Source organism: Heterocephalus glaber, unplaced genomic scaffold, assembly GCF_053883595.1.
Source record: "Heterocephalus glaber isolate CG9 unplaced genomic scaffold, H.glaber_assembly_v1.0 deba00001532, whole genome shotgun sequence".
Classification (NCBI taxonomy): Eukaryota; Metazoa; Chordata; class Mammalia; order Rodentia; family Bathyergidae; genus Heterocephalus; species Heterocephalus glaber.
In genome coordinates this window covers 20744276-20767534 of record NW_028258330.1, presented here as the reverse complement: position 1 = coordinate 20767534, position 23259 = coordinate 20744276, and the positions used below count along the sequence as shown (strand labels likewise).

The 23259-nt window shown below is 48.2% G+C and overlaps 1 protein-coding gene across 9 annotated transcripts in view; it reads left to right on the top strand.

Annotated features, from left to right (window-relative positions):
* Sirpa (signal regulatory protein alpha) overlaps positions 1-21636 on the top strand; it is a 44416-nt gene extending 22780 nt beyond the window's left edge. For 3 of the 9 annotated variants that reach the window (XM_087188738.1, XM_087188739.1, XM_087188740.1), the window contains exons 4-9: positions 3893-4210; positions 4752-5084; positions 6574-6687; positions 9344-9368; positions 16692-16731; positions 19189-21636. In XM_087188738.1, coding sequence (XP_087044864.1) covers positions 3893-4210; positions 4752-5084; positions 6574-6687; positions 9344-9368; positions 16692-16731; positions 19189-19452 — 1094 coding nt within the window. In that variant the 3' untranslated portion in view covers positions 19453-21636. Of the gene's footprint in view, positions 1-3892; positions 4211-4751; positions 5085-6573; positions 6688-9343; positions 9369-16691; positions 16744-19188 lie in introns of all 9 variants that reach the window. The other 6 variants (XM_013070682.3, XM_087188736.1, XM_087188737.1 and 3 more) reach the window with 3 other exon arrangements.
* The last annotated feature ends 1623 nt before the right edge of the window (positions 21637-23259 follow it).

Genomic DNA, 23259 nt, shown 5'->3' with positions numbered 1-23259 from the left:
ACAGTGATCAAGGCAGTGTTGGTGTAAGGAAAGACATATAGATCATTGGAATAAAACAGAGAATCTAGAAATAGAACCACACATATATGGTCCACTGAGTTTTGAAAGATTATTTAACATTAGCATTTTATAGAATAGAAACTCAATTCAAGAGCTGAGGAAGAGATAGTGTTTTCAGCAAACAGCATCAGAACACCTGGTATCCGTATATAAAAAATTAACCTCAACCCTTTTTTTCCATACATGAAAATAACTTGAAGGGATCTATGAACCTAAATAAGAAAGCCTAAAAGTATAAAACTTTAAGAAGAAATTATAAGGGAAAATATTTAGGAATTCAGGGTAGGCAAGAACTACCTAGGATACAAAAGACATGATGTATGAAAGAAAAAAGTTGATAAATGAGATTCCATCAAAATTTAGAACTTTAAATGACATCATTAAAATGAAAAGTAGTCCTTAAACAGACCATATTTACAATACATATAACCTATGACCAGAATATATAAAGAATTCTTAGAGCTGATTAATAGACAACCCAGTTAAAAAGTTAGACATAAGAAGATGATAAATAGCCAGTATAGCAAAAGGAAAGGTGTGCAACTCTAGAATCAGAAAAATACTAATCAGTACAATAACAAGATTGAATTATACACTCATTAGGGAGATGAAGTTAAAAGTTTTAAAACCCTTGTCATGACTTTTTCTTTTTGTTGGATTCTCCCCCTTTGCATTTAATTTGTCACGCCCAATGGATTCATTCTGCTGGGTTTCCTGGGGTTGTGATCCTCATTGTCTTTTCCTAGGGTATTGTCTCAAATTTTTGGAGTGCCGGTTTGATATTCATGAAGTTCCTGAGGTGCTCTTTATCATGAAAGCATCTTATTTCTCCATCAATTTTGAAAGGTAGTTTTGCAGGGTACATCAACCTGGGTTGGAGGCTGTTTTCCTTTAGGGCTTGAAATACATCCCTCCAAGCTCTCCTTGCCTTGAGGGTTTGCATTGAGAAGTCTGCTGTGATTCTGATGGGCTTTCCTTTGTATGTGATTTGTTTCTTTTCTCTCACTGCTTGTAGAATTTTGTTCTTCTGTTGGATTTCTGGAATCCTGACTATTATATGCCTATGTGTAGATTTTTTTTGATCAAGCCTAGCTGGAGTCCTGTATGCCTCACTTATCTGTATGTCAAGTTCTTTTCCCCTCCCAGTTTTCTGCCATCACTTCTGTGAACAGTTTTTTATGTCATCTGCACTCTCTCCTCTTTCTTCATTGACTCAGATCAGTCTTATGGTATTCTTCTTTGCATCGTCTAGCAGCTGCTGGATTGATTTCTTGTGTTCCTTTACAATTTTAAAGCAATTTTTCTTTTCCTGGTCACTAATTGCAATCTTTTCTTCTATATCTGAAATTCTATCCTCATATTGGTTCATTCTGCTGCACAGACTTTCGATGGAGTTTTTAATCTCTTGGAAATCTGTTTGCATCTGTTTCATGGATTCCATTTTTTTCCTTATGTTGGGAATCCATCATGTTCCTCAGATCCTCTATTTTTTAATCTGTGTCCTCTCTAGATTTATTAATCATGTCTTGCACCATGAGCAAAATCTTTGCTGTTATCTGAGTAATTATTTCTGATTTCATTTTTCCCAGATCCTCTTTTGTTGCCAGTTCAGAGACTCCAGGTAGTTGAGTATCAGATTGTTCCATCTCGTTTCCCTTTGGGGTTGCTGAAGGTGATCCAGAAGTCTGTTTTTGAGGCTTGTTTATGTGTCTTCTCATTTCCACGGGGCGTGGCGGGGGGGGGGTTCTTCTGGCACCCGAGCGCCTCACCTTCTCTGCCCTAGGAGCTTGGGATGGCAGCAGGGACCAACCTCATTTTCTGAGGGAATTATTATGAAAACAGGGGAAGAATCAAAATTTAGTGTTTTCTTGTCCTTTTTTCACTTAGGTTTTTCATGGCAGCTGCAGAAACAGGACTGAGAGTTTCCTGGTGTTTCCATACTTCTTTTGTTGTGCCTTCTGGCTGCCTAGAGAATAAAAATGTATTTTCAAAAATAATAGTAATAGCCGTCATAAGTGTTATTTATTAAGCACTTATATTTGTCCTCATTTTACCAGGGTGGTGTTTTCATTCATTTTGTACAGAAGGAGACACTGAGGCTGAAAAGATAAAGAACAGATATTAAATTAATCAGACTCTATAGGATGAGATGAGCTCAGCTCTTTATTTCCTTCCCCATCTTGTGTGTCCTTGTCGAACCACACCCTTCTTCAGCTTTGTCCCATAAAGGGACTCACACTCGGACCCCTTCATGGGGCTGGTGATACAGAAGGAGCAGCCATTGCCAGGCTTGCTAGAACTCCATAACTGGCAGCTACAGTGGTCCCTCAGTTCTGTGGAAGTCAGTTTCAGGATCCCTGAGGATACCCAAACCCAAGGATGCTCAAGTCCTTCATATGAAATAGTGTAGTATTGGCCTGTAACCTCCTCTCATATACTTTAAATCATCTGTAGGTTGCTTACTCATGTAATGCCTTATACAGTGCAAAAGCTATTTAAATAGTTGTTACACTGTATTATTTAGGGATAAAGGCAAGAAAACCTGTTCATGTTCAGTACAGTTACAATTTTTAAAAATTTGTTTTCTGTCAGCAGATGGTTGAATCCAAGGATAGGGAACCCCTCATACAGAGGGCTGGCTCTGCAGCTTCCATCCCTTTAAGATCTTGTGGACTGCTGGTGTCTTGATGGCTTGACTTATTCAGGTGACACTCAAGATGATTGTGTTTGGTGGATGTTAGGGAGCAAGTTAAATATTTACAAATGGAAATATGTGTGATATTTGTCACCTGGTGACTTTTATAGATAGTTCTAGGTAATAATTAGCAATTTGCAGGTACCCATTAGGACCCATACAGGGCAAACTGCCTTCACTCATTTGTGTGCCTTTAGGACCAGGGAGAGCTGCCAGCTCAATGGACCTGTGTCTGTGTCTCTTGAAATTAATTAGCAACTAAGAACTTTCTCTACACCAGGTGATCTGTTTCTAACCCCAAACTGATGCAACGGAATCTCCTAGATTCAGGAAAACATCCTTTTAGCCTCTCCCTTTCAAATTCAGGGCTTAGAATAGGTCAGACCTACTGGCCTATTTATGGAAAGAAGGAAAATATGGAGTAAATGTCTAAGTACCTGCAAGAAGAACTCTAGATGGGACTAAAGTCTGGTTAAATACAGATCTGTGTGTGTTCGTTTTTCAGCAGCATCTCCTGTGAATGATCCAAAGCAAAATGATTCCAGGGCCCCATTTCATCTTCACTGGCAATAGGAAGGAGAAATGCAGTAGCCCCTTGTCACAGATAGAGCTCTAGGATGTACCCACCACATCTTTGGTGCAGCCTGCCATGGTGCAAATGTGTCCCCTGTATTTACCTCTACAAATGCTTTCCCTGGGTGACAAAGTTTTCAGAGGAGACTGGCAGGAAACAGTTAATACAAAGAGTGAGACCTGTCCATAATTTACCCCCTTTGCCCAGATTAGTGGGAACTCCTTGGTACAAAAAGAGGAACTTTGACCTCAGGCCTAGATTCCACCTGGGCCCCCCCCCCCCCGTCTCACTACCTGGCTGGGCAGGTGTGCTCACCCTCAAGACAGGAGGCAGAGGCTAAGGACATTACCCTCTCAGCTTTCTTAGGATTCATAGATGTCTATGGCTGGGAATGTAGCTCAGTGGTGGCTGTGCTTAGCATGCAGGAGGACCTGGACTCAATACCTAGTACTACCCCCTCCCCTGCATAATAATGTCCAGGAAGGTTCCTTATCGTGTCACTCGCTTGCTATCAGTGGTGGTCATTGCAATCATGTTTCTTGTCTATAAATGCTCCTTTGTAGCCAAACCCTCTCCCCCTGAGGTGTCAGGCCCTATGGCGAGGGCCACACCTGGCCAGACAGTGAGCTTCACCTGCAAGTCCCATGGCTTCTCCCCCCGAGACATCAGCCTGAAGTGGTTCAAAAATGGGAACGAGCTCTCCGACTCCCAGACCAGCGTGGATCCCATGGGAAAAATCATCTCCTACAGCATCTCCAGCATAGCCAAGGTGGTGCTGGCTCCTGGGGACGTTCACTCGCAGGTCATCTGTGAAGTGGCCCATGTCACCTTGCAGGGGGGCCCTCTTCGTGGGATTGCCAACTTATCAGCCAGCATCCGAGGTAGATGACCCTGACCCTGACCCAAGCCCAAGTCCACTCCTGCCTACCAAGCATGATCCTCCCAGCTGACTTTTGCTCCTGGGCCTGAATGGCCTAGAATCTCATTCCCAGCAGGCCTACCCACCTACTGTGTGCATGTGGACTCCTCTATGATGAGCACTGTGCTAGTAGTTGCTTTTATTTTACCAACAGTAACCGTAATTGTCAGGCACCTACTATGATCAAAGTCCCTTTATGCTCAGTGATTAAATTTATTCTGCTCCAGTCATTGCATTCTGACTGCATGTCAGGAGTTGCACTTGTTGATTTCACTCATTATTAGCCTTATAAGAACCACCAGTCCTTGAGCACCTACTGTGTGGTAGGTGCTGTGCTTAGTGACTTCATTCATGCACAAACCCTCAATGTTTGAGCCCCTGCTGCATGCCTAGCACGGTCCCAGGTGGTGCCCTTGCCTTTCTGGTGGGAGCTCAGCTCTCCAGCCCTTCCTCTGTGACCTGTCCATGCCATAAGGTCAGAGCTTCTGCCTGTGCTGTTTCAGTTCCACCCACCTTGGAGGTCACCCAGCAGCCCACAATGACAGAGAACCAGGTGAACGTCACCTGCCAGGTGAAGAAGTTCTACCCCCAAAGACTGAAGCTCACCTGGTTGGAGAATGGAAATGTGTCCCGGACAGAAACGTCCTCTAATGTCACAGAGAACAAGGATGGGACCTACAACTGGACAAGCTGGATCTTGGTGAATTTATCTACTCACAGGGAGAAAGTAGTGCTCACCTGCCAGGTGGAGCATGATGGGCAGCCAGCAGCCACCAGAAACCTGACCGTGCCAGTCTCTGTCCCCACAAAAAAGGAGGGCATGGATACCACCCCTGGTGAGGCCACCTCTCTAGCTAACTAGCTGTTTTTAGACCTTATCTTAATTTTTAAAAAAAATGTTAAAAATAATATTCAGGCTTAGTATAGAATAATATAGAAGTCTATAAGCATAAAGTACAACTTTAACATCAGCTTCCCTCCCCCGAACCTCACACTCCAAGAGTCTCTACTGTAGAGTTTGATAACATATCTCAGTGGATTTTTGATGCAAATAGATATTAAGGAAGAAAAGAGAGGGAGGGGACCATCCTTTCATGGTGTCCTGCCTGTTTCCTTCCCCAGTGTAACAGTGGTTACATTGTTGTTCCTGTGCCCCCACCCCACCTCCCTCACTCCTAGACTCTGCCTGATATCTAGCTGATATTGTGTGCCTGCCACTGGGTAGGGGCATTCAGGATGCTTGCAGATGGACTCAGGGACAGTTGATGCTGTAGTGAACTTCCTTGCATATATTCTGCCCACATGCGGCTGTTTCCTGGGACAGTCTCTCAGCTGAAGAGTATTTCAAGGCCAAAAACACAATCATTAAGGACAAAGGTCGCACTTCTGTTCTCCTAAACACATAGTAGGGACTCAACAAATACTTCAGGGGTTTTTTTTTGGGGGGTGGGTACCAGGGATCGAACTCAGGACCTTGCACTTGCGAGGTAAGCGCCTGAACCCCTGAGCTAAATCCCCGGCCCATCAGCAAATACTTTTAGAAGGGATCAGAGAGTCAGTTGGGTAACTGGTTATTTAGGTAGTCTCAGAGTTAACCAATGGGGTAGAGATTATTTTTGGCCTCAGTAACACCAGAGGAAGCCAACACAGGAGAGAGGCTCAGCTGCTTTGCCCAAAATCAGACATCTACTTAAGGCATTGATTTGAATCCATGTGTCTGTGGCTCTGACCCCTGCCCCTGACTAACCATGGTGCCCTAGGACCTTCAGACTGCCCTGGGCCCCCACGGCACTGTGTCCTTCTTGTGTGTCCTAATGGAGAGCTCCTAGGCTGTGGGCTAGGTCCCAGGCACAGATGAGTGGTCAGCCCCTGAGCATCTACAGTGTCCCCTAGCCAGCTGGCATATCCATGCTTTTCCTGCTCGACCCTAGTGCCTTGTTTGACAGCCAGTTGCTGATTGAGAGTCTGAGATGGGTCTTTGCTGCTGTTGTGGCCCCTCTTGTTACTCCAGGTTAGGAGTGTGCTTCTATTCTGTGGGAATGAGGTAACTGCACTCATCTTGCAGCTGGCATCCTCTATGTATGTCAGCAGCACGCATTTTCCCTCCTGGCCCCCAGCATAGCGTTTATACCACTCCTGAATGACCGTCATGGGCAAGTGTGTGCAGACCCTATATGTGCTCATGTGGCTGGAGTCATCTGAGAAGGCCCAGCCAGATGTTCTCCATCAATAGGAGAAGCAGTCATCTGCGTAGCAGTGGGAAGAGGAGTGAGCTTTTATTTTTCTCTTTTTAATCTACTTACGTGAAGCCTCTCTTCCGTGCAGAGAAAAATGCCAAAGACAACTGGAACATCTTTATCGTGGTGGGTGTGGTGTGCACCTTGTTGGTAGTCCTGCTGATGGCGACCCTCTACCTCCTCCGAATCAGGCAGAAAAAAGGTGAGTGGACTCTCTGCTTCCTCCCTAAGGTTTGCCCCTGGGTTGTCTTTCCCAGAGGGTGTGGCTACTAGGTGCCCTAGGCAGCAGTGACTTACCTTGACAGAAATGCCAGAGGCAGCAGTGCTGGACTGGTGAGCAGCTTCACCATGGAGTTTGGAGGGTCAACCATGGAGTTGCCCTTGTGATTGCAGAATGGCCATCACTGCCCCAGGCCTCGTGTCTTCCTGGGACCACTACTGAGGTGGGAGGAGGGAAGATGCCAGTGTGGAAAGAGGGGACTTAGAGACTCTTATTATGGGCTTCAGGGAGGAGCAGTCTTTTCCAGGAGCTGCTTAGGCTTCTGGTTTGTTCCATGTCCAGCCCTGGGTAAGAGGTTAGAAGAGAAAGGACTAATAGTCCCACCTACCTCTAGGGCAGGGGAGCTAGAGGCTGCATGGATACTGTGTGTGAAATGTTAGGGAATGACCTGGCCCATGAGTGCTTAGTGAATGTCAGCTCCTGCAGTTGGTACATGATCTCCTCTCAGAAAACCCCTGTGGGATGTGCCACCCCAGGACATCTTCCCCTTGTTTGTGCTCATGTGTGTGGCTGTCGATATGACCAGGCTTTTGACTCTGAAGTCAAGCAAACCATAGGTTCAGATCCTTGTTATACACTGTAAACAACTGGCTGGGCCTCCATGTGCCTCAGTTTCCTCATCTGTGAAATGGGCTAGCAACCCCTGTCTTGGAGGATAGTTACGAGGCCCAAGTGAGCCCCTGTGAAACAATGGGTCTGATACATCCTAGTACCTAAGTCAGAGCATGTTCTCTTCCATGCTTGGAGGAGTTGATTTTAAGCTGGTATTTCTAAAACCTTTTTTTTTTTTACTGCGAGCGATTGAAATAACATTTCATGTCTCAACCCAACACACCCCTTTATATAAAATTGAAACGCTGGTATTTTCTTTTTGGTCATATTCTGTCCTCTTTCCTGTTAAAAATGTTTCTTGTGACCCAACATGAGCCATAGCCTGCAGTGACAAGCGCTGCTGCAAGCTGCCGTGCTACGCTGGGCACCTGGCTAAGCTTGGACGGGCATATCAGGCACCAGGCACAAATCCCTTCTGCACCCCTCCCCCTCTGCTCCAGTTTCTGCCCCTCCTGGGCTGGCCAAAGGGCTCTGCTCTGAGATAGGGCCCCAAGCTGCCATCTGGGAGGGCTTGAGTCGGGCCCCGCTACTCTGGCCCCGCTACCTCTACCTAATGGTTCACGGGAGAGCCTCACACAGGAAGGGCCTCAGCTGGGGGGAAACAGGGCCCCTGCCTACCCAGGGTGACAAGCATTTGTAGCAGCCCTTGGTGAGATCCCATCCCTCCTCTCTGAGGCTCAGCCCTGGGTACCGTGCTCCACTCTGGCACATGTGAGATCAGCTCACCACTGTGGGGTCTGGCCTGGTGCTACAGAGGAAAGGGGACCTGAAACCCCCCCAGCCCCTGAGTGGTAGATCTGTGTGTGGAGCCCAGCTCTCCACCCAAGCTCTGGGGATAGTGACAACCCGCACTCACTCTGCCATTACCATGTGCCTGTGCTGCTCCTGTGCCTTGCAGTAGTAACACAGTCCTCACCACAGACCTCAGGGGAGGTGTTTCTAGCCCATTTTACAGATGAGGAGACTTAGGCATGGGAATGTTATAAAGCTTGCTCAGCCTCACAGCTGAAAGGTAGGGCTAGGACTCAAAGCTAAGGACTGTGTTAGGGCCACTGTGTTTATCATCTCCCTCCACCCTGAAGAGTCTTCCCTCATCCCACTTGGGCCCTTGAAGGCTCCACTCCTCCTCTACCTGTCAACACCCACAGTAAATGTCCCCATTTCAACTCTACGACTTGCCAGCTATGTGAGCCTGGAGAGTCACCCAGTCTCTGGTGTAATGTGAGGACATTCATCGTCCAGTCACTTGATTCCCAGAGATGTCTCAGGTCCCAGCACTTGGACCCCTGGGCCTCCATTTAGCCATGAGATGCCAAAGCTACTGGACTGCTCACCTCAAGGTGGAGCCCCTGCCCAGCCCAGCCTGCGTAATGGGCAGCCAGAGTGGTCGCACTGTGGTGGCCCACGCCTGTGGAAGTGTGGCGCTGAGCACATTTGGGGGTGTGTGCTGCTTTTTAATTACAATTTTACAGCAAAATGGGAGTCAGATGGCTCCTGAGCCCCAGAGGCTTCTCTGTGGGGTTCCCTGTATCACAGGTGTCAACCTCTGAAGCAGACAAAACACACTTTCCTTCTTGGAAAATGATGCTGTAACATGTAAATAAATGGATGCCCAGGCCGACCCTGTGAGTTACAGAAGCTCAGAGACGGTAATGACCCACCTAGGGTCACACAGTGGGTGTGTTGGTCCACAGAGAGCAGGGCAGCTGGTCTCTTCCAGGCCTCTGGGACCCTTGGCATCTCCCAGAAGTGGAAAGACAGAAAGGGAAGGGCGGGCTTACTCCTCCTGGGCCTCCTGTGGAAGATGATGGACCATCTAGAACATCCACTTGGGTGGCCATGGGGTTCCCTGTGGTTCCCAACATAAGATTTCAGTAATTCCTCCCATATCCCTGGTGGTAGACCTTTGCCTCGCATTAAAGACTTCTGGTTAAATAACTGGCTTTTGTTTCTTTTCCCTTTTCAGCCAAGGGATCCACTTCTTCTACAAGGTAAGGGCATCACTGAGTGGGGATGCTCTCACAGCTATTATTTGGTGTATGTCAGCTCCCAAACCACAGCACATTCATGTGCCCGTTGGCCATTCCTGTTTGTTCCCTTTGTAACCTGCTTGCACAGGCCTGTTAAGTTATTGCTGCAAATGAGTAGGTTTTAGTGCACAGTGAGTGGCACACATTGCTTGCCTGCTATCCACAGACAGCAAGGCCCTTATCTACTCCCATGTGGACAGTGAAGAAACTCACAGCCTTCCTGTGCTCACAGACATCCTGCATGTACCACATACTCATCCTCCCCAGACCCAAATCGTACACTGACTGCTTCCTTCTTTCAGTATGGGCGCAGCATGGCCTGGGCAATGTCAGTGTGGTGGATAAACCTTGGTCAGGAGCTCAAGTGGTGCCGTACACATAGGAATTTGTGTCTCAGCAAGAAAAGACATTAAGGCTGAGCCAAAGAGCACAAACACACAGGCACAAGCTTTGAGAAGGAAGAGAAAAATGGGAGAGGGACTTCAGCTTGAGGAGAAGAGCTGAAGGATACACAGCTCTGTTGGAGAAGGTCAGGCTGGCCTGTTAACAGGAAAGGGGACAGCTCGATTGGTGTGGTGAGCTGGGGTGTGATCATTATCTCAGGTCTGGTTCTACAGGGTGGTGCTGGAGAAATCCTTGTGGGTTGCAGGGGCAGTCTGGTTCCCATGAGATGATTCCTCCTGCTTGGGGTTGGGTGGGGCCCATCATGGGGTAGTCTGCGTGCCAAGGCTCTGCAGGTTTAGGGCAATGACTGGAGACTTCTAGGCATTGCTCCAGGGGTCTGGAAGAGGATATTATAAAAGCTGACAACTGAATGTCCCTGTCAATCTTGAAAATACTTTAGACTTACCATTGTGTCCTCAGTCTTGAAGGAGGATGAGATAAGTTAGGTAAATTAGAGCTAATAAACCCATTTTTAGACCTTCTCCTTAAGTGATTAACATGCTTAGGTGCAGAGCTGAGCAGAGATCTGACCCAAAGTTTAAGGTACTAAAGGAGGCAGATATAAAATGAAGGCAACTATGCCAAACTTTGCCCTGCTTTTCATTACCCATTTTGGATCAGCAGGCTTAAGTGAAATGTCAGTGCTTTTTAGCAAAAGCTCCCTTTAGTCCCTCACTGTCTCAAGGTGATGGCATTGTGTCACAGAGGGCACATTAGTCTGTTGATTCACATTTTCTGTAATGTGTTGCAGAGCCCTACTCTGTGCAGCTCAGCTCTGGGTGTGGGGACACAGCACTAAACACAACTGAGTGTAGGCCTTCATGGTCAGGACAATGAGTATGGAAGAAAAATGATCCAAAATGTCCTATCAGGTGGAGAGAACTCTAGCACATAGCAGATGGAGGCATATGGAGGGGGCTGCCTTAGGCAGAGGAAGGGGCTGCCTCTCGGGAGCTCATCTGAGTAGAGCTGTGACCATGAGCAGCGTGCTGGAGGAGAGAGCAGGCTTGGCCAAGGCCCTGGGGTACAATGTACAGTGTGGTTGGAGCAGAGGGAAAGGCAAATGTGCTGCAAACCTTTTAGTAAAAGACTTTCTCAGCTTTTAGGAAGCCTTCATATACAGTATTCATCCCAACAGAGTGAGGATGGCACTGCATAGTTTATCCAGTGAATGTAGGTGGCTGCATGTAAACATGGACATCTGTCCCAAAGGTGATAAATAAAATTGTAAACAGCCTCAGGTTACTTCAAGTCAGGTTTTGCCACCAAAGGAGTTGTATAAATCTTTCACTTTTTAGAGCTTTCTGGATTTCAGAGTTGCAGAGCGGAAACTGGGGATCTGGATTGGAGGGTCTAGGGCCTGTCACTGTTTGAAGGATTTTTACTCCCTAGAGGAGGATGAGCCATAGAAGGGATTGAGCAACCTTTTATTTTAAAGGTATCATCCTGGGCCAGGGATTTAGCTCATTGATTCCACCACCTGCCTCGAAAGCACAAGGTCCTGAGTTTGATACCCAGTACCAAAAAAAAAACACCTCAAGTGGAAACTGGGGTATAGGAAGTAATGGTGAAGGCTGCAGCTGGTGAGGTTCAAGCAAAGGATGGGAGTCTGGAGCAGGGTGATGAGAAATGGTCACATTCTGGGTATATTTTGAAGGCACTTGCTGATGGATTGGATGGAGAGTCGAGGACAATACCAAGACTGGGAGCGATGAGGTGGTATGTCCTGAGTTGGGGGTAGGCGAGCTGCAGGTGATAAGGAAACCACTAGCACTGAAGTTGCATGGAGCAGGACCATCTCACCTGCCCAGTGGGACTCTGGGAAGCTTCATTTGCTTCTTTTCTGCCAGCAACAGAGTTCCCAGTGCCCTTGAGATAAAGCCTGCTTTCTGCTTGGGACTCCATAGACAGTTTCCTGGGCTGAACTTTGCCCAACCTCCAGACCTCCTCTTCCCCAAACAAGCAGCACCCTCACTTCCTCCAGGGAACACTGTCCCCTTGACCCTTTACCTTTCACATTCCCACACTTGGTACCCACTTTTCCAGGGGAATCCTTTTTTGGAAAGTCCTTCATCCTTTGCTGGAAAATCTTCAGTGACTCCTCCACATACACATGCATACACCATGGCCCTCCAGATAAAGTCCTTATGGCCCAGCCTCTGCTGAGTTGGACATTTTCACTCCCACCCTTCCTGGGCCTTGCTCTAGCCATGCTGGGCCCCTCGTGCCACACTTGGGAACCTTGCTTTTCTGGCCCCTGCACCCTGGCCTCTTTCCTGGGATATGTCTCCCACAGGCACCACCCAGGATTCCCATAGTTCCAAGGGCAGCAGGCACAGTGGAATCTGAAAACCATAGCCCCTAGTTTTGTGTCCTTCCACCCAGTTACCTCCTGTTCTTTCTGAGTCAGTGAGGACATGACCTCCAGGGCCAGGGGCTTCCTGTGAGCCTATGCTGGTATGTTCGAGGTTTCTCTGCAGCCATCCTCATTTTATACCACCCTTCTTGGGGATAGGAACCATGTTCCTCATGTTCACAGCTAATAGCTCCTGATGTGGCACCATCCCTGGAATGGGTAGGGGCTCCACTGAGGTTTGTTAAAGGAGCCAGTGAACCAAGGGATGAACGCCATCCCTCACCACTGTTTACACTGAGTCCTGCCCTCTCTGCATCCCCAAAACTTCTTCCTCCTCTTCTTCTTTCTCTCTCCTGTTTTGTTTTTGTTGCTTTACTTACTCTTTATTTGTCTTACACAGTGAAGTTTTGGAAGAAAAGAACAGTGTCGATGTCAGTGACAATAATCACAATAGCAGTTGCTGCTACCATTTATTGAGTACTTACAGTGGACCCTCAAGTTACAACTGGCTTGACATACGGATAACTTGGCTTACGGTCTGAATTTTAGTTTTAACTTATGACCAAAGTCTTGTGTTATGATCAGAATGCCAGCCACTTGTGCTTCCAGATGGTCTCAGATACAAATTTAAGCCTTAAAGAGTTCCGAAAGGAACGTTACAACATCCTTTCCTATGGAGTTAATTGGGAAATCCTGGGCCAATGTCTTAAGGACACTGAGATCTGCCTGGAAGAAAGTGTGGCCTAAGACTATATGGGAGAGAGACTTAGAAGGCTGTGTAGAAGAGCCTGAGCCTTCAATTGACCAGCTTGAGTTACAACCAGTGCTCATGAACAAATTGAGTTTGTAAGTCAAGGGTCCACTGTACTATGCTTACTGACCTGGCCCTTCACACACATGATCCCATTAGTGATTTTTATTTTTACCTTGTAACTTATTACCATCCATCTTTCATAGGACCATGGGTCTTGCACTTGAGCATGTAGCAGAATCCCATAAGCGGCATCTTGCAGTCCCTGATTCAGAACCTGTATTTCCAGCGAGTTCTTGGGATGCTGGTGCTGCCACACTTGGGGAACCCTAATCATATTGTTGAGGCTACCAAGGCCTAGAGAAGTCCTAGGATATTCATGCCCAAGGCCTGCAGTTGGAGTGCTGGGATTAGACTCCCAGCCTTGACTTCCCACTGACGTGGTACTTTCCATCCTGGCTCCACTTTCCCCCTGCTGTCTTCCTTCTTCCCTAGAGGAGCAGATCATTTTTTGCCTGTTTCTCATTTCTCCAGCGTATGCTGCCCAGGGAGCCATGAGATCACTTGCTCCTTTCATCTCTCTCTAAACCAAAGTGATGGCTGCTGAGTGAGTGGCAATGGCCATTTCCCATTCGACAGCAGCAGGCTCAGCTTGCTAGGATCAGACGCTTTCCCCTCTGGGAGTGTGCGAGGGGGAGGTCGATGCTTTGAGCTCAAAGGGCCCTTCAGGCTGCAGGCCATGAGGCATGAGGCACCTACTCTAGTTATGTCTGTGGTTAGGAATATGCAGGCCCACGCTAGTCTGCATATCTCCAGCTCAGACAGGAGAGAGCTCCATCTCTAGTCCCTTAATTGGGCACTGGGGTTCATCCAGCAGGCCATTTATTCCCTTGTCAGACGTGCACTTCATTTATTCTCAGGCTTCCGTGATTCTCTCATTTATCCATCTGGATTGAGGCCAGCTTGGTGCCAGGCTTGAGCTGGGGGATCGAAAGGGAAACAGAAAAGATGCTAAGCCTGGTCCTCTACCACTTGAGATCTGATAGGGGAAGTGCTCATTCATTCATTCAGCAAATCTTTATGGCATGCTGAGCATGTGCCCACCCAGTGCTAGATGTTGTGGCTTCAGAAGTGAACAAAACAGGGTTCGTCCCTCCATGGAACTCACTATCCCTCTGAGTGGCTGCTTAGTGCGCAAGCCAGAAGCCTAATAAAGGATGTGTTGCAGGGCTGACAAGATAAAGAAAGGCAGGGAAGGAATGGAATAGAGGGTGGGGATGAGGGCAATAAGGTCTCTCTGAAGTGATTCTTAGAAGGCAGCTGAAGGATCAGCAGCTCTGCTTGGGGCTATCTGGGGCCAAAGTAGAGCAGACAGGGAACAGCCAGTTTCAAGGCCCTGAGGCAGGAGCACTTGGACAGGATCAGAGATGGGGAGGAGCCCAGAGTAGTTGGAGCAGAGGGAAGGAGGGAGGGAGAGAGGAAAGGGGTGTGGGGATGGAAATCCAGACCAGTGGGTGGCAGAGCATTGCTGGTTAGGGTGAGAGATGGATTTCACTACCGGATGTGGTGGTGGGGTGTGAGTGTTCTGAGCAGAAAAATAAGGTGACATCATCCATGCATTTTAAATGTGGAGAATGGAGGCAGGAGACACGCAACCTAGGGAGCTGGGATGTGGCAGATGAAGGAATGGCTGGATTGGATGTGTGGATTTTGGAAATGGGGCCAAGCATGCAGTGAATTAGACCAGGGACAAGAAGGAAGAGAGAAGAATCAGGGATGATTCCCACTTTAGCTTGAACCCAGGGTAAACCATAGCAGTGCCATTCGCTGAAGTAGAAAGACCTTCGGAGGGATGAAGCAGAAAGAAATGGATAACTGGTTAGTCAGAAATCAAGCTCTAAGAGAGGAACTCAGTATTAGAATAGAGCTTGAAGAAAGGGGGTCGGTGCAAAGGCTCTGAGGCAATTTGGCCAGCATTCATTCCAAGTCACTCATTGGGCGTCTGTGTACGTGTTGAGGCAGGATGAAAGACAGTGACACAAAGCAGAGTTGAAGATAGGCTAGGAGTTTTGAGATTGTCAGAGAGGAGGATTTGGCCCGTCCAGTGCTGATAGTGACGTCTTCCCAAGGAGCCCATAACATAGTGAAGTCTTGAAGGATACATGAAGGTTAACTAAGAAAAAGTGGCCATGGGGTTGTTTGAGGCATTTGTCAAAGTATGCAGTGCAGAAACAGTAGGTGGGCGGGTAAATGACTAAATGAGGGCAGGAGAGTGAGTGAGCCCAGGTGCCAGCACAACAGACCACATGGCGCTTCTGAGCAGGATGGCCAGGGAGACCTGAACCAGACAGGCATGGGGAGCTACAGAAGGCCTGGAAGCTGGTAGGGTGGGGACAGATCTGCACCCTTCCCCTCCAGCCTGTCTCCAATCCTGGAGGGCTATGTCTGTGGCCACGTGGGATTTGCTATGCCCCAGAACTGCCTTCTGAGCCAAGCACTCATGCCAGCTCCACTAATAACCCCGCTGCCATGCCCCGTTGCTCAGTGCTGACATTTCCCTGCCTGGCATCCCCAGAGTCACCGGCTTGGGAATTTATACAACTCCTGCCCAACCGGTGGCTCTGCTTGGCTCATCACCTTGACCATGACCCTCCAGCCAGCCAAGCCACAGCCTCCAATTACAGAATCAAGTGCATGAACAACTTTTTTGATTAACTGGGACATCTTGGTCTTTCTCTCTCTCTTTTTTTTAAACGGTAATACATAGATATTTATAATATAGAACATTTGGAAAATATGGAAACTAAAATGAAGAAAAATACCCCACAAAGACTACTGCTGTTAGCACTTTCCTTCCGGTTTTACCACACATTTTTCATCATCGAGATTATCCCACAGAGACTTGAGACTTGCCTTTCTGCTTATCATCTCAGTGTAATCATTTGTAACTTAAAACTGGCGTAAATTTTTGAAGTCTTAATCTATAGGTTTATCCTAATTTCCTAAACTGGTCCCAATTGGCAGAGACCCCAGGTATAACCCCGGCCCCCCATCCTGCTCAGGCCACATGTCTTCATACACAAAGATTCTATTTTGATTTGGTTTGATTTGGTTTGTTTGTTCTGCAGTACTGAAAATGGGACCCAGGGCCTTTGCTCTGTACTACATCCTCATCTCTTTTTTATTTTGAGGTAGTGTCTTACTAAGTTGTCCAGGCTAGATGTACACTACCATGCCCGGCTTCTGAAAGCATTATATATATTGAATGTGTGTGTGTGTGTGTGTGTGTGTGTGTGTTTGTATATATATTGAATTCCTCACAACAAAGTGCAGTTATGAGTCAATAGATTCTCTTGATTTTGTCAGCTGCTCCCTGAAAGGGTGGCACTGGCTTGTGTCTCCCAACAGCGGTGTTATGAAAGCACCAGTCATTGTCACCATAACCTCCCCAGACTACCTTCTCTGAGCATTACCATTTTTAAATTTCCTGGTCAATATAAGTTTGAAAAAAAAAGGACAAAACAACAACAAAACAGTACATTGTTTAAAAATCCTTGTTAGTGAGATGGGTCCCCTTGTCCAAACATTTGATAAGCAGTTGTATTTCTGTTGTGAATCATTCATCCGCATCCTCTATCCATATAGGAAGTGGAACCTAAATGTTATTCTTATCAATTTGCACGAGCACTTGAGATAGTGTGGATATTTTTATCTGTGTCTCTTTCCTTTTTAGGTTGCATGAGCCCGAGAAGAATGCCAGAGAAATCACACAGGTACAGTCCTTGGTGAGCTGCCCTGCCTGGGAAACTCAGGGCGTGATTTCCCTGCAGCAACCAGAGTTGCAGATCCGGTTCTAAATTAAGACTCTGTCCCCAGGGAGGAAGGCGGAGAGTGGAAAATCCATACATTGTTAGTTTCTTCCCTGTCCTCTGCTGATTCCTTCTCTGCTCCAGCTGAGAGGCTCTGGTGCAGCCAGAGCTTGTCTCATTGCTACCCATTACACAACTCCTTGTCTCATTGCTTCCCATTACACAACTCCAGAGGACACCATTCTTAATGTGTCCCATAGAGTCAAGCTGCGGCCTCTCCTAGTATGGATTGCTCCTTCCTGCCTCCTGGCATTTGCTCAAGCCAGTTTCTCTACCAGGAGCACACTGTCCACAGCTCATTCCCACCTTCTCTTTGCAGCCGCTGCTCCCTAGAATAGTTGCACAGCAGAACCTGTTCTTGCCTCTCTTGCCTCTGCTGATGGAAAGACCTTGTGTCATCAATTACCTCTCACCCAAGCGCCCTCCCTTGACATGGTGATTTCTCCTCAGTATTGCAGAGGAGACTTCACAGGCAACATAGCTGGCCTGTTTCTGAGAAACGGAGCCCTGCCTGTCATCAGCTGATGCTGTCAGACCTCGGAGGCACAGGGCTCCTCAGAGCCTGGTAATGAGACAGGCCCTGCTCTGACCCAGACTGAGAGAGCCAGCTGTCCTTGACATTCCCAGGCTATTGGCATCATTTTAGACATAATCTGTGAAGGGGCCAGGCTGCTGAGAGAGCAATGGGGCAGTGTTTATAGGCCAGACACCTCAGCCTGCCATCCTGACCTGCTACATCCCTGTGCACGGCCTTGGGTGGTAATTAGCAAATACAAAACAGTTTCCAGTCATGGCAGAGAAAAGCCTTCTCCCCAGTCACTTTTGGGGTTTCTTCTGGGGAGTCTTCTGGGGAAAGGGTGAGAATAGTGAGACACCTTGGTCACTAAAACCTGTAGAAATCTGCATTCAAAGATTACTGAGCTCCCACTAAGGGCAGGAGCAGCACAGTCATGACTGCTGGTGTTGGGCGGCAGGATTATGCCTCAGTTCCCAGTGACAGGACGGACTCCAAAGCTGTCCATGTGGACTTCCCAGATAGCAGTGCGTGAGCATCTGCAGGCTCAGGACATTGGAGCCATGGTGTGAGAAGACCACAATGCTGGGGTCAGCTGACTTTGGTTCTTTTCTAGCTGGGTGACTTTGTCTGCATGATCAAGCCTCCCTAGGTCTGGGTTCTTCATCTGTAAAATGGGCTCAATAATTCTTCCAGGCAGGGTTGTGGTGAAGCCTAAATGAAGTGATCTGTATGATTGGGAGGGGCTAGTGAGTCCTGATGAGCAGCTGCCATCATGTGGAGTGAAGGCTTGTGCTGGTGGTAGTGATGGCCTCGCTCGACTTCTAAGCACCGAGGCTGAGTGTAGGAGAAGCAGAGTTTGTAATCCATGGGTAAGATCAAGGCAATTTCCAGTGCGAAGATAAACGTGTGGGAGGTATTCAGGTTTGGCAAGTGGTTCATGATGATTGGGAACCTTTATTGAAAGTAAGTGTCACTTCATGCCAGATTCTGTCCTAAATGTTTACCTGGATGATTTCATTTGATCCTCACAGCAGCCCTGGTGATAGAAACTATGATTTTCCGTATTTAACAGAGGAGAAAACTGAGACTCAGAGAGATTTAGTGAATTGCCCAAAGTCCTTCTTGTAGAAAAGGCAGAACCAGGATTCAAACCCAGACCTTCTGATTCCAGAATCTTTACTACTCATCCATCCATCCATCCATCCATCCATTCATCCATTCAATTATCCATCCATCTAGCCAACCAGCCACCCATCTGTTCATCCCTTCAACAAGAATGGCACTTCTGTGCCAGCCTTGATGCCTGTATCATAATAAATGACCAGTGAATATTTGTGGAATAAACACAAGAATGAATGAGTGCCCTCACCCCATAGGAGACCACACCTGCTCAGGCCCCAAAGCAGATACAGTCCCTGGCAGTGGGTGCTATGAGGAGGAGCCCTGGGGCCAGCCAGTGGTGTGGAGGGGAGGGAGGGCAGGGAAGCATCTTTAGGATGGAGTGATATATGGACTGAGATGCACATGGTGGATTAGAATTCACTATAAGGAGAAAGAAGGGCAGACACTCTAAACAGAGAGAGAGATGTGGGAAGAGAGAGATGAGAACTGTGTGTGATTCCAGCTGAGAGGTGCTGCTGATGCAGGACTGTGAAGTGACCACACTAGCATTTCAGAAAGGCTCATCAGGAGGAAGTAAGGCTGGAGCCAGTTAACTCTGACAAGACAAGAGGGAGCCTGATCTGGGGCTGAGCCCATGGGGCCAGGACCATCCAGACTTGGTACCCAATTGATGGGTGAGCAGATTGAGAGTTCCAGAATGGCTTTCTGTCCATCTCTTTTAGATCCAGGACACAAATGACATCAATGACATCACATATGCAGACCTGAATCTGCCCAAAGACAAGAAGCCTGCTCCCAGGGCTGCCGAGTCCAACAACCACACGGAGTATGCCAGCATTCAGACAGGCCCACCGCCCCGGCCAGAGGACACCCTCACCTACGCTGACCTGGACATGGTCCACCTCAACCGGGCGCCCAAACAGTCGGCCCCCAAACCTGAGCCGTCCTTCTCAGAGTATGCCAGCGTCCAGGTCCAAAGGAAGTGAGTGGGACTGCTCGGCCTTGGGCCTGTCCTCACGAGCTTTCTTGTCCCACATGGAAGGGCCATGGTGAGGACAGTCAGCCAGTTCTCGACAACCAGGTGGCGCAGGCCCTGGGACCAGGAGCGAGGGTGGCTCTTATCTGCCATCCCCCTTGGCTCTCCAGCTTGTCCAGGACAGCCCTGCGCCCTGACTCTGACCCACATCTGGAGACTGATGTGGCTGAACCAGCGGGGTTAAGTCACCGGGGAGCTGACCAGAGCCACCTGGGGTCCAAGAACTGTTGTGCCTTTGGTCATCAGGCACCAGTCTGGTCGTGGTCTTGGAGACCCTGGGCTATCTCCTCGATGCTCTGGAGCCTGATCTTCTAGGTTGAGGAGGAGAAGATCCCACCTCCTCCTGCCTCCACCACCCACTTGGGGCTTTAGGAAAATCTTTCCTTTATATCGAACTGCTCCATCCATGGGAGAACCTGGAAAAACTGAGACCCAGACCCCAAAACTTGGTGAGGCTGCTGCCAACAGTCCTGGCCTCCCTTCTACCTTGGGCCCCTCTGTGACTCCCAGGGCACTGATCAGGCTGATAGGGGTGCTCTTAGTGGCCCCACCTCTCCTTTCCAGACCCAAGCTTGCTTCCTCCAGCTAGCACTAACTCAGCAGCATCGCCCTGTGGACGCCTGTAAATTATCAAGAAATGTGAACCGTGCAATCTTGAAGCCAAGGTGTTAGAAAACTTGATCTGTGGTGTTTTGTTTTGTTTTGTTTTTTCTTAAAACAACAGCAATGTTGTCTTGGCTCTTTGTCATGTGTTGAAATTCATGGTTGGGTCTTGTGAAGTCTGAGGTTTTAACAGTTTGTTGTCCTGGAGGGATTTTCTTGCAACAGAAGCTGAGTTTCCTCCAGGGCCCAGAGCCCTGAGGATGAGGAAGAAAAGTCCGTTCAGCTGCTCAGCAGGGACATTGAGCCTTCTCTCTGGGACTCAACTCAGCCTTCTCTATGGGCCCAGCCATACGGCAGGGTACTGTGCTAAGTGCCACCTGCCCAGTGCTTCTCCATGCCACAACCTCGTCCAGATCTGATGCCTCAGACTGCTTTCCATAAAGAGGGGAGAGGGACAATGACATCCTCCCCACCATCTCACAAGCACTTTAGGGACATGCAGAGGGGAGGGACACTGAGCTGGGCCATTTGCCCCACCCCTTTAGCCATCGCCCCCTTCCAGCTCTCTGAGCTGATCTTCTCTTTCTGCTCTCAAACCCCATTGGATGAAACTAGAATAGATCCCAGTCTAAGCCAGGATAGCTCAGCTGTGAGCCAGGGCTGATCCACCCTCTGTCCCTCTGTGACCACATCACCTTCTGACTCCTGCCCTTCCAGTTGGGTGCAAGGGCCTGCCTGGGCCCTGGGCCAGGCAGTGTTGCAACTCTGGTTATTGGTTCTTCACACATAACTGAGTCAAGACACCAATGTCCATGACCCTGGGCTGTAGGATGCCCAGGGAATTCCCAACCCCAGGCTGTCAGAGCAAGAAGCTGAGCCATCCTGCCTGTTTCCACAGGTTCAGTGGGGGAACTTCAAGAGCCCAGCAGAGACCAGCTCTCTGGGGTCAGTGACTTGTTGTACATGATGGCATGCAGGAGCGAGCTGAGCCAACAGGCCATGTGGGCAGCACTGGCTGAACAAGGCAGGGCTCCTCAATGGCATCTGGGAGCTACAGTGCCCCAGCCACCTGCCCAAGCTGTTTCCCAGTTTTGAAGGATTGGCTTGTAAACCTTCATCTCCCTCTCTTCTGATCAGAGACAGCACATGCGTGCATGTGTGCGTGCGTGTGTGCATGTGTGTGTGTGTGTGCGCATGCGCGCACACGCACACAGGATTTTAAAAGAATGTTTTCTTGGTGCCATTTTAATTTTGTTTTATTTTAACTTGGTAAAGAGATAAGGGAGTAAGGCCAGTGAGGCAGGCATGTGTGGCTTTAGCTTTGGCCGGGCAGCCTGGAGTGTCCCCATGCCATGTGTATGGAGCCCTAGGAAATGGAAGAGGTTGAAACAACCCTGCGGAAGGAGCATGGTTTGGGGAGTTTATTTTCAGATTGTTGGGAAGGAAACAGGCCCCATTTTGTATATAGTTGCAACTTAAACTTTTTGGCTTGCAAAATATTTTTGTAATAAAGATTTCTGGGTAACAATGACATCTTGGGCGTTCTGTGTCCTTCCTTGTCATTGGGATTTTTGTCCTAGTGCCTCTTTAGAGGCTGCTGTCTGCCTGTCCTAGGAACCTAGGTGAGGATTGAATGTGGGCCCAGGCTTGGTATCAGTCTGCAGTGTTTGATCCAATCCTCGGTCTTATAGACATAAACCCTTTGTTTCTCCCAGCTGGAGGGAGGCTGTGTAAGCTTGAGACAGACATCCAGACAGACCACTGGTCTGAATCCTGGCTCTGCCGTGTCATAGCTGTGGGAATTTGGACATCTTACCTCCCTGAGACTCAGGCTGCCCATCTGCACAATGGGGGCAGCTCAGCCCCTGCTAGGGTTCCTGAGAGCATTAAAGGAGGTAACCAGCACTGAGCCCTGTGCATGTCACATGGTGGGCCCTTGCTGAGCCCTAACCCTGCAGGCCCCTCAATCCTGGTGGGTTCTTGGGCAAGTGGCTCAGCCAGGCCCCAGCCTCACTTTGACCAAGTGCAGGTCTAGTGCTTGCCTGACAATAAACTTGCCAGAAGACTATGGCAAGTGCTGATTATATAGTAGGTGCTCAATAAATGTTAGTTTCCTTATCCTCCTTCTATTAGAATATCATTGATAATAATAGTAATGAAATAATATATTAATATAGAATTCATACCAGTGCTTACTATGCATAGCATTTTACATTGAGACTGTTAAACCTTATAATTCAATGAAGTCAATACTGTCATTGACCCCATTTGGTAGACCAGCCTCAGAGAGGTGGTATAACTTATACAAGGTCACACAGCTAATGGGTGATGTGGTATGGCTGAGCTTCAAATTCCAACTGCCTGACTTTGGTACCAGATGCCTGACCACGGGGTTAATGATTAATGCATCTCACATAAGAACTGGCTGCAGAATCAACAATAGCTGATAAGAGCTATGATGGGTAATGTGCCCAGTACTCTGCAGTTATTAACTCCTTTCATCCTCCCAACCACCATGTACACTAGGAACTCATTCTCCATGTTTTATAGATGAGGAAATAAAAAAGTCATTTCCTCAGGTTGGAAACCGGGACCTGACTCTTCCCCAGCACATTGTACTGACAGCTTCCATCACTGCTGGATAGCTGTGGTTGTGTCCATTTTGCAGAAAGGAACATTGAGGCTTTGGAAATGCACAGTGAATCCTTAGGCAGGCTAGGACTTCTATTCAATCCACTGGGAATCACCCCCCACCCTGGTCCATGTGATCAGGATCACCAGAGCCATGGAGGCTCCTGTGGGGCTCAGGTCACTGTCTCAGGCCAGGATATTGGTTGTGCCCAAGAACTCAGCCCTCTGCCAATGCTCAGCGCTTGCTTCCCTCGGGGTCTAGGCTATGAAGTATATGTACTGTTTCTAGGGTTGAGATGTTCAAGGCATGAATCCAGGCCAAGGGGGCAGGGAAGCGCCGTGCATTTCCTGGGAAGGGATGATGGACTGCATGTCCAGGCAAAGAGACTTGGGGATATCTTTTATTCAGCACCTGGGCCTAGCTTCTCCACAGTCCAAATCTCCAGGGCTGGAGGCTGGCAGGTGGGGCAAAGTGGATGGGTGCCAAGTGGTGCTTTTCCTGCCCACCAGGAAATCAGTCAAG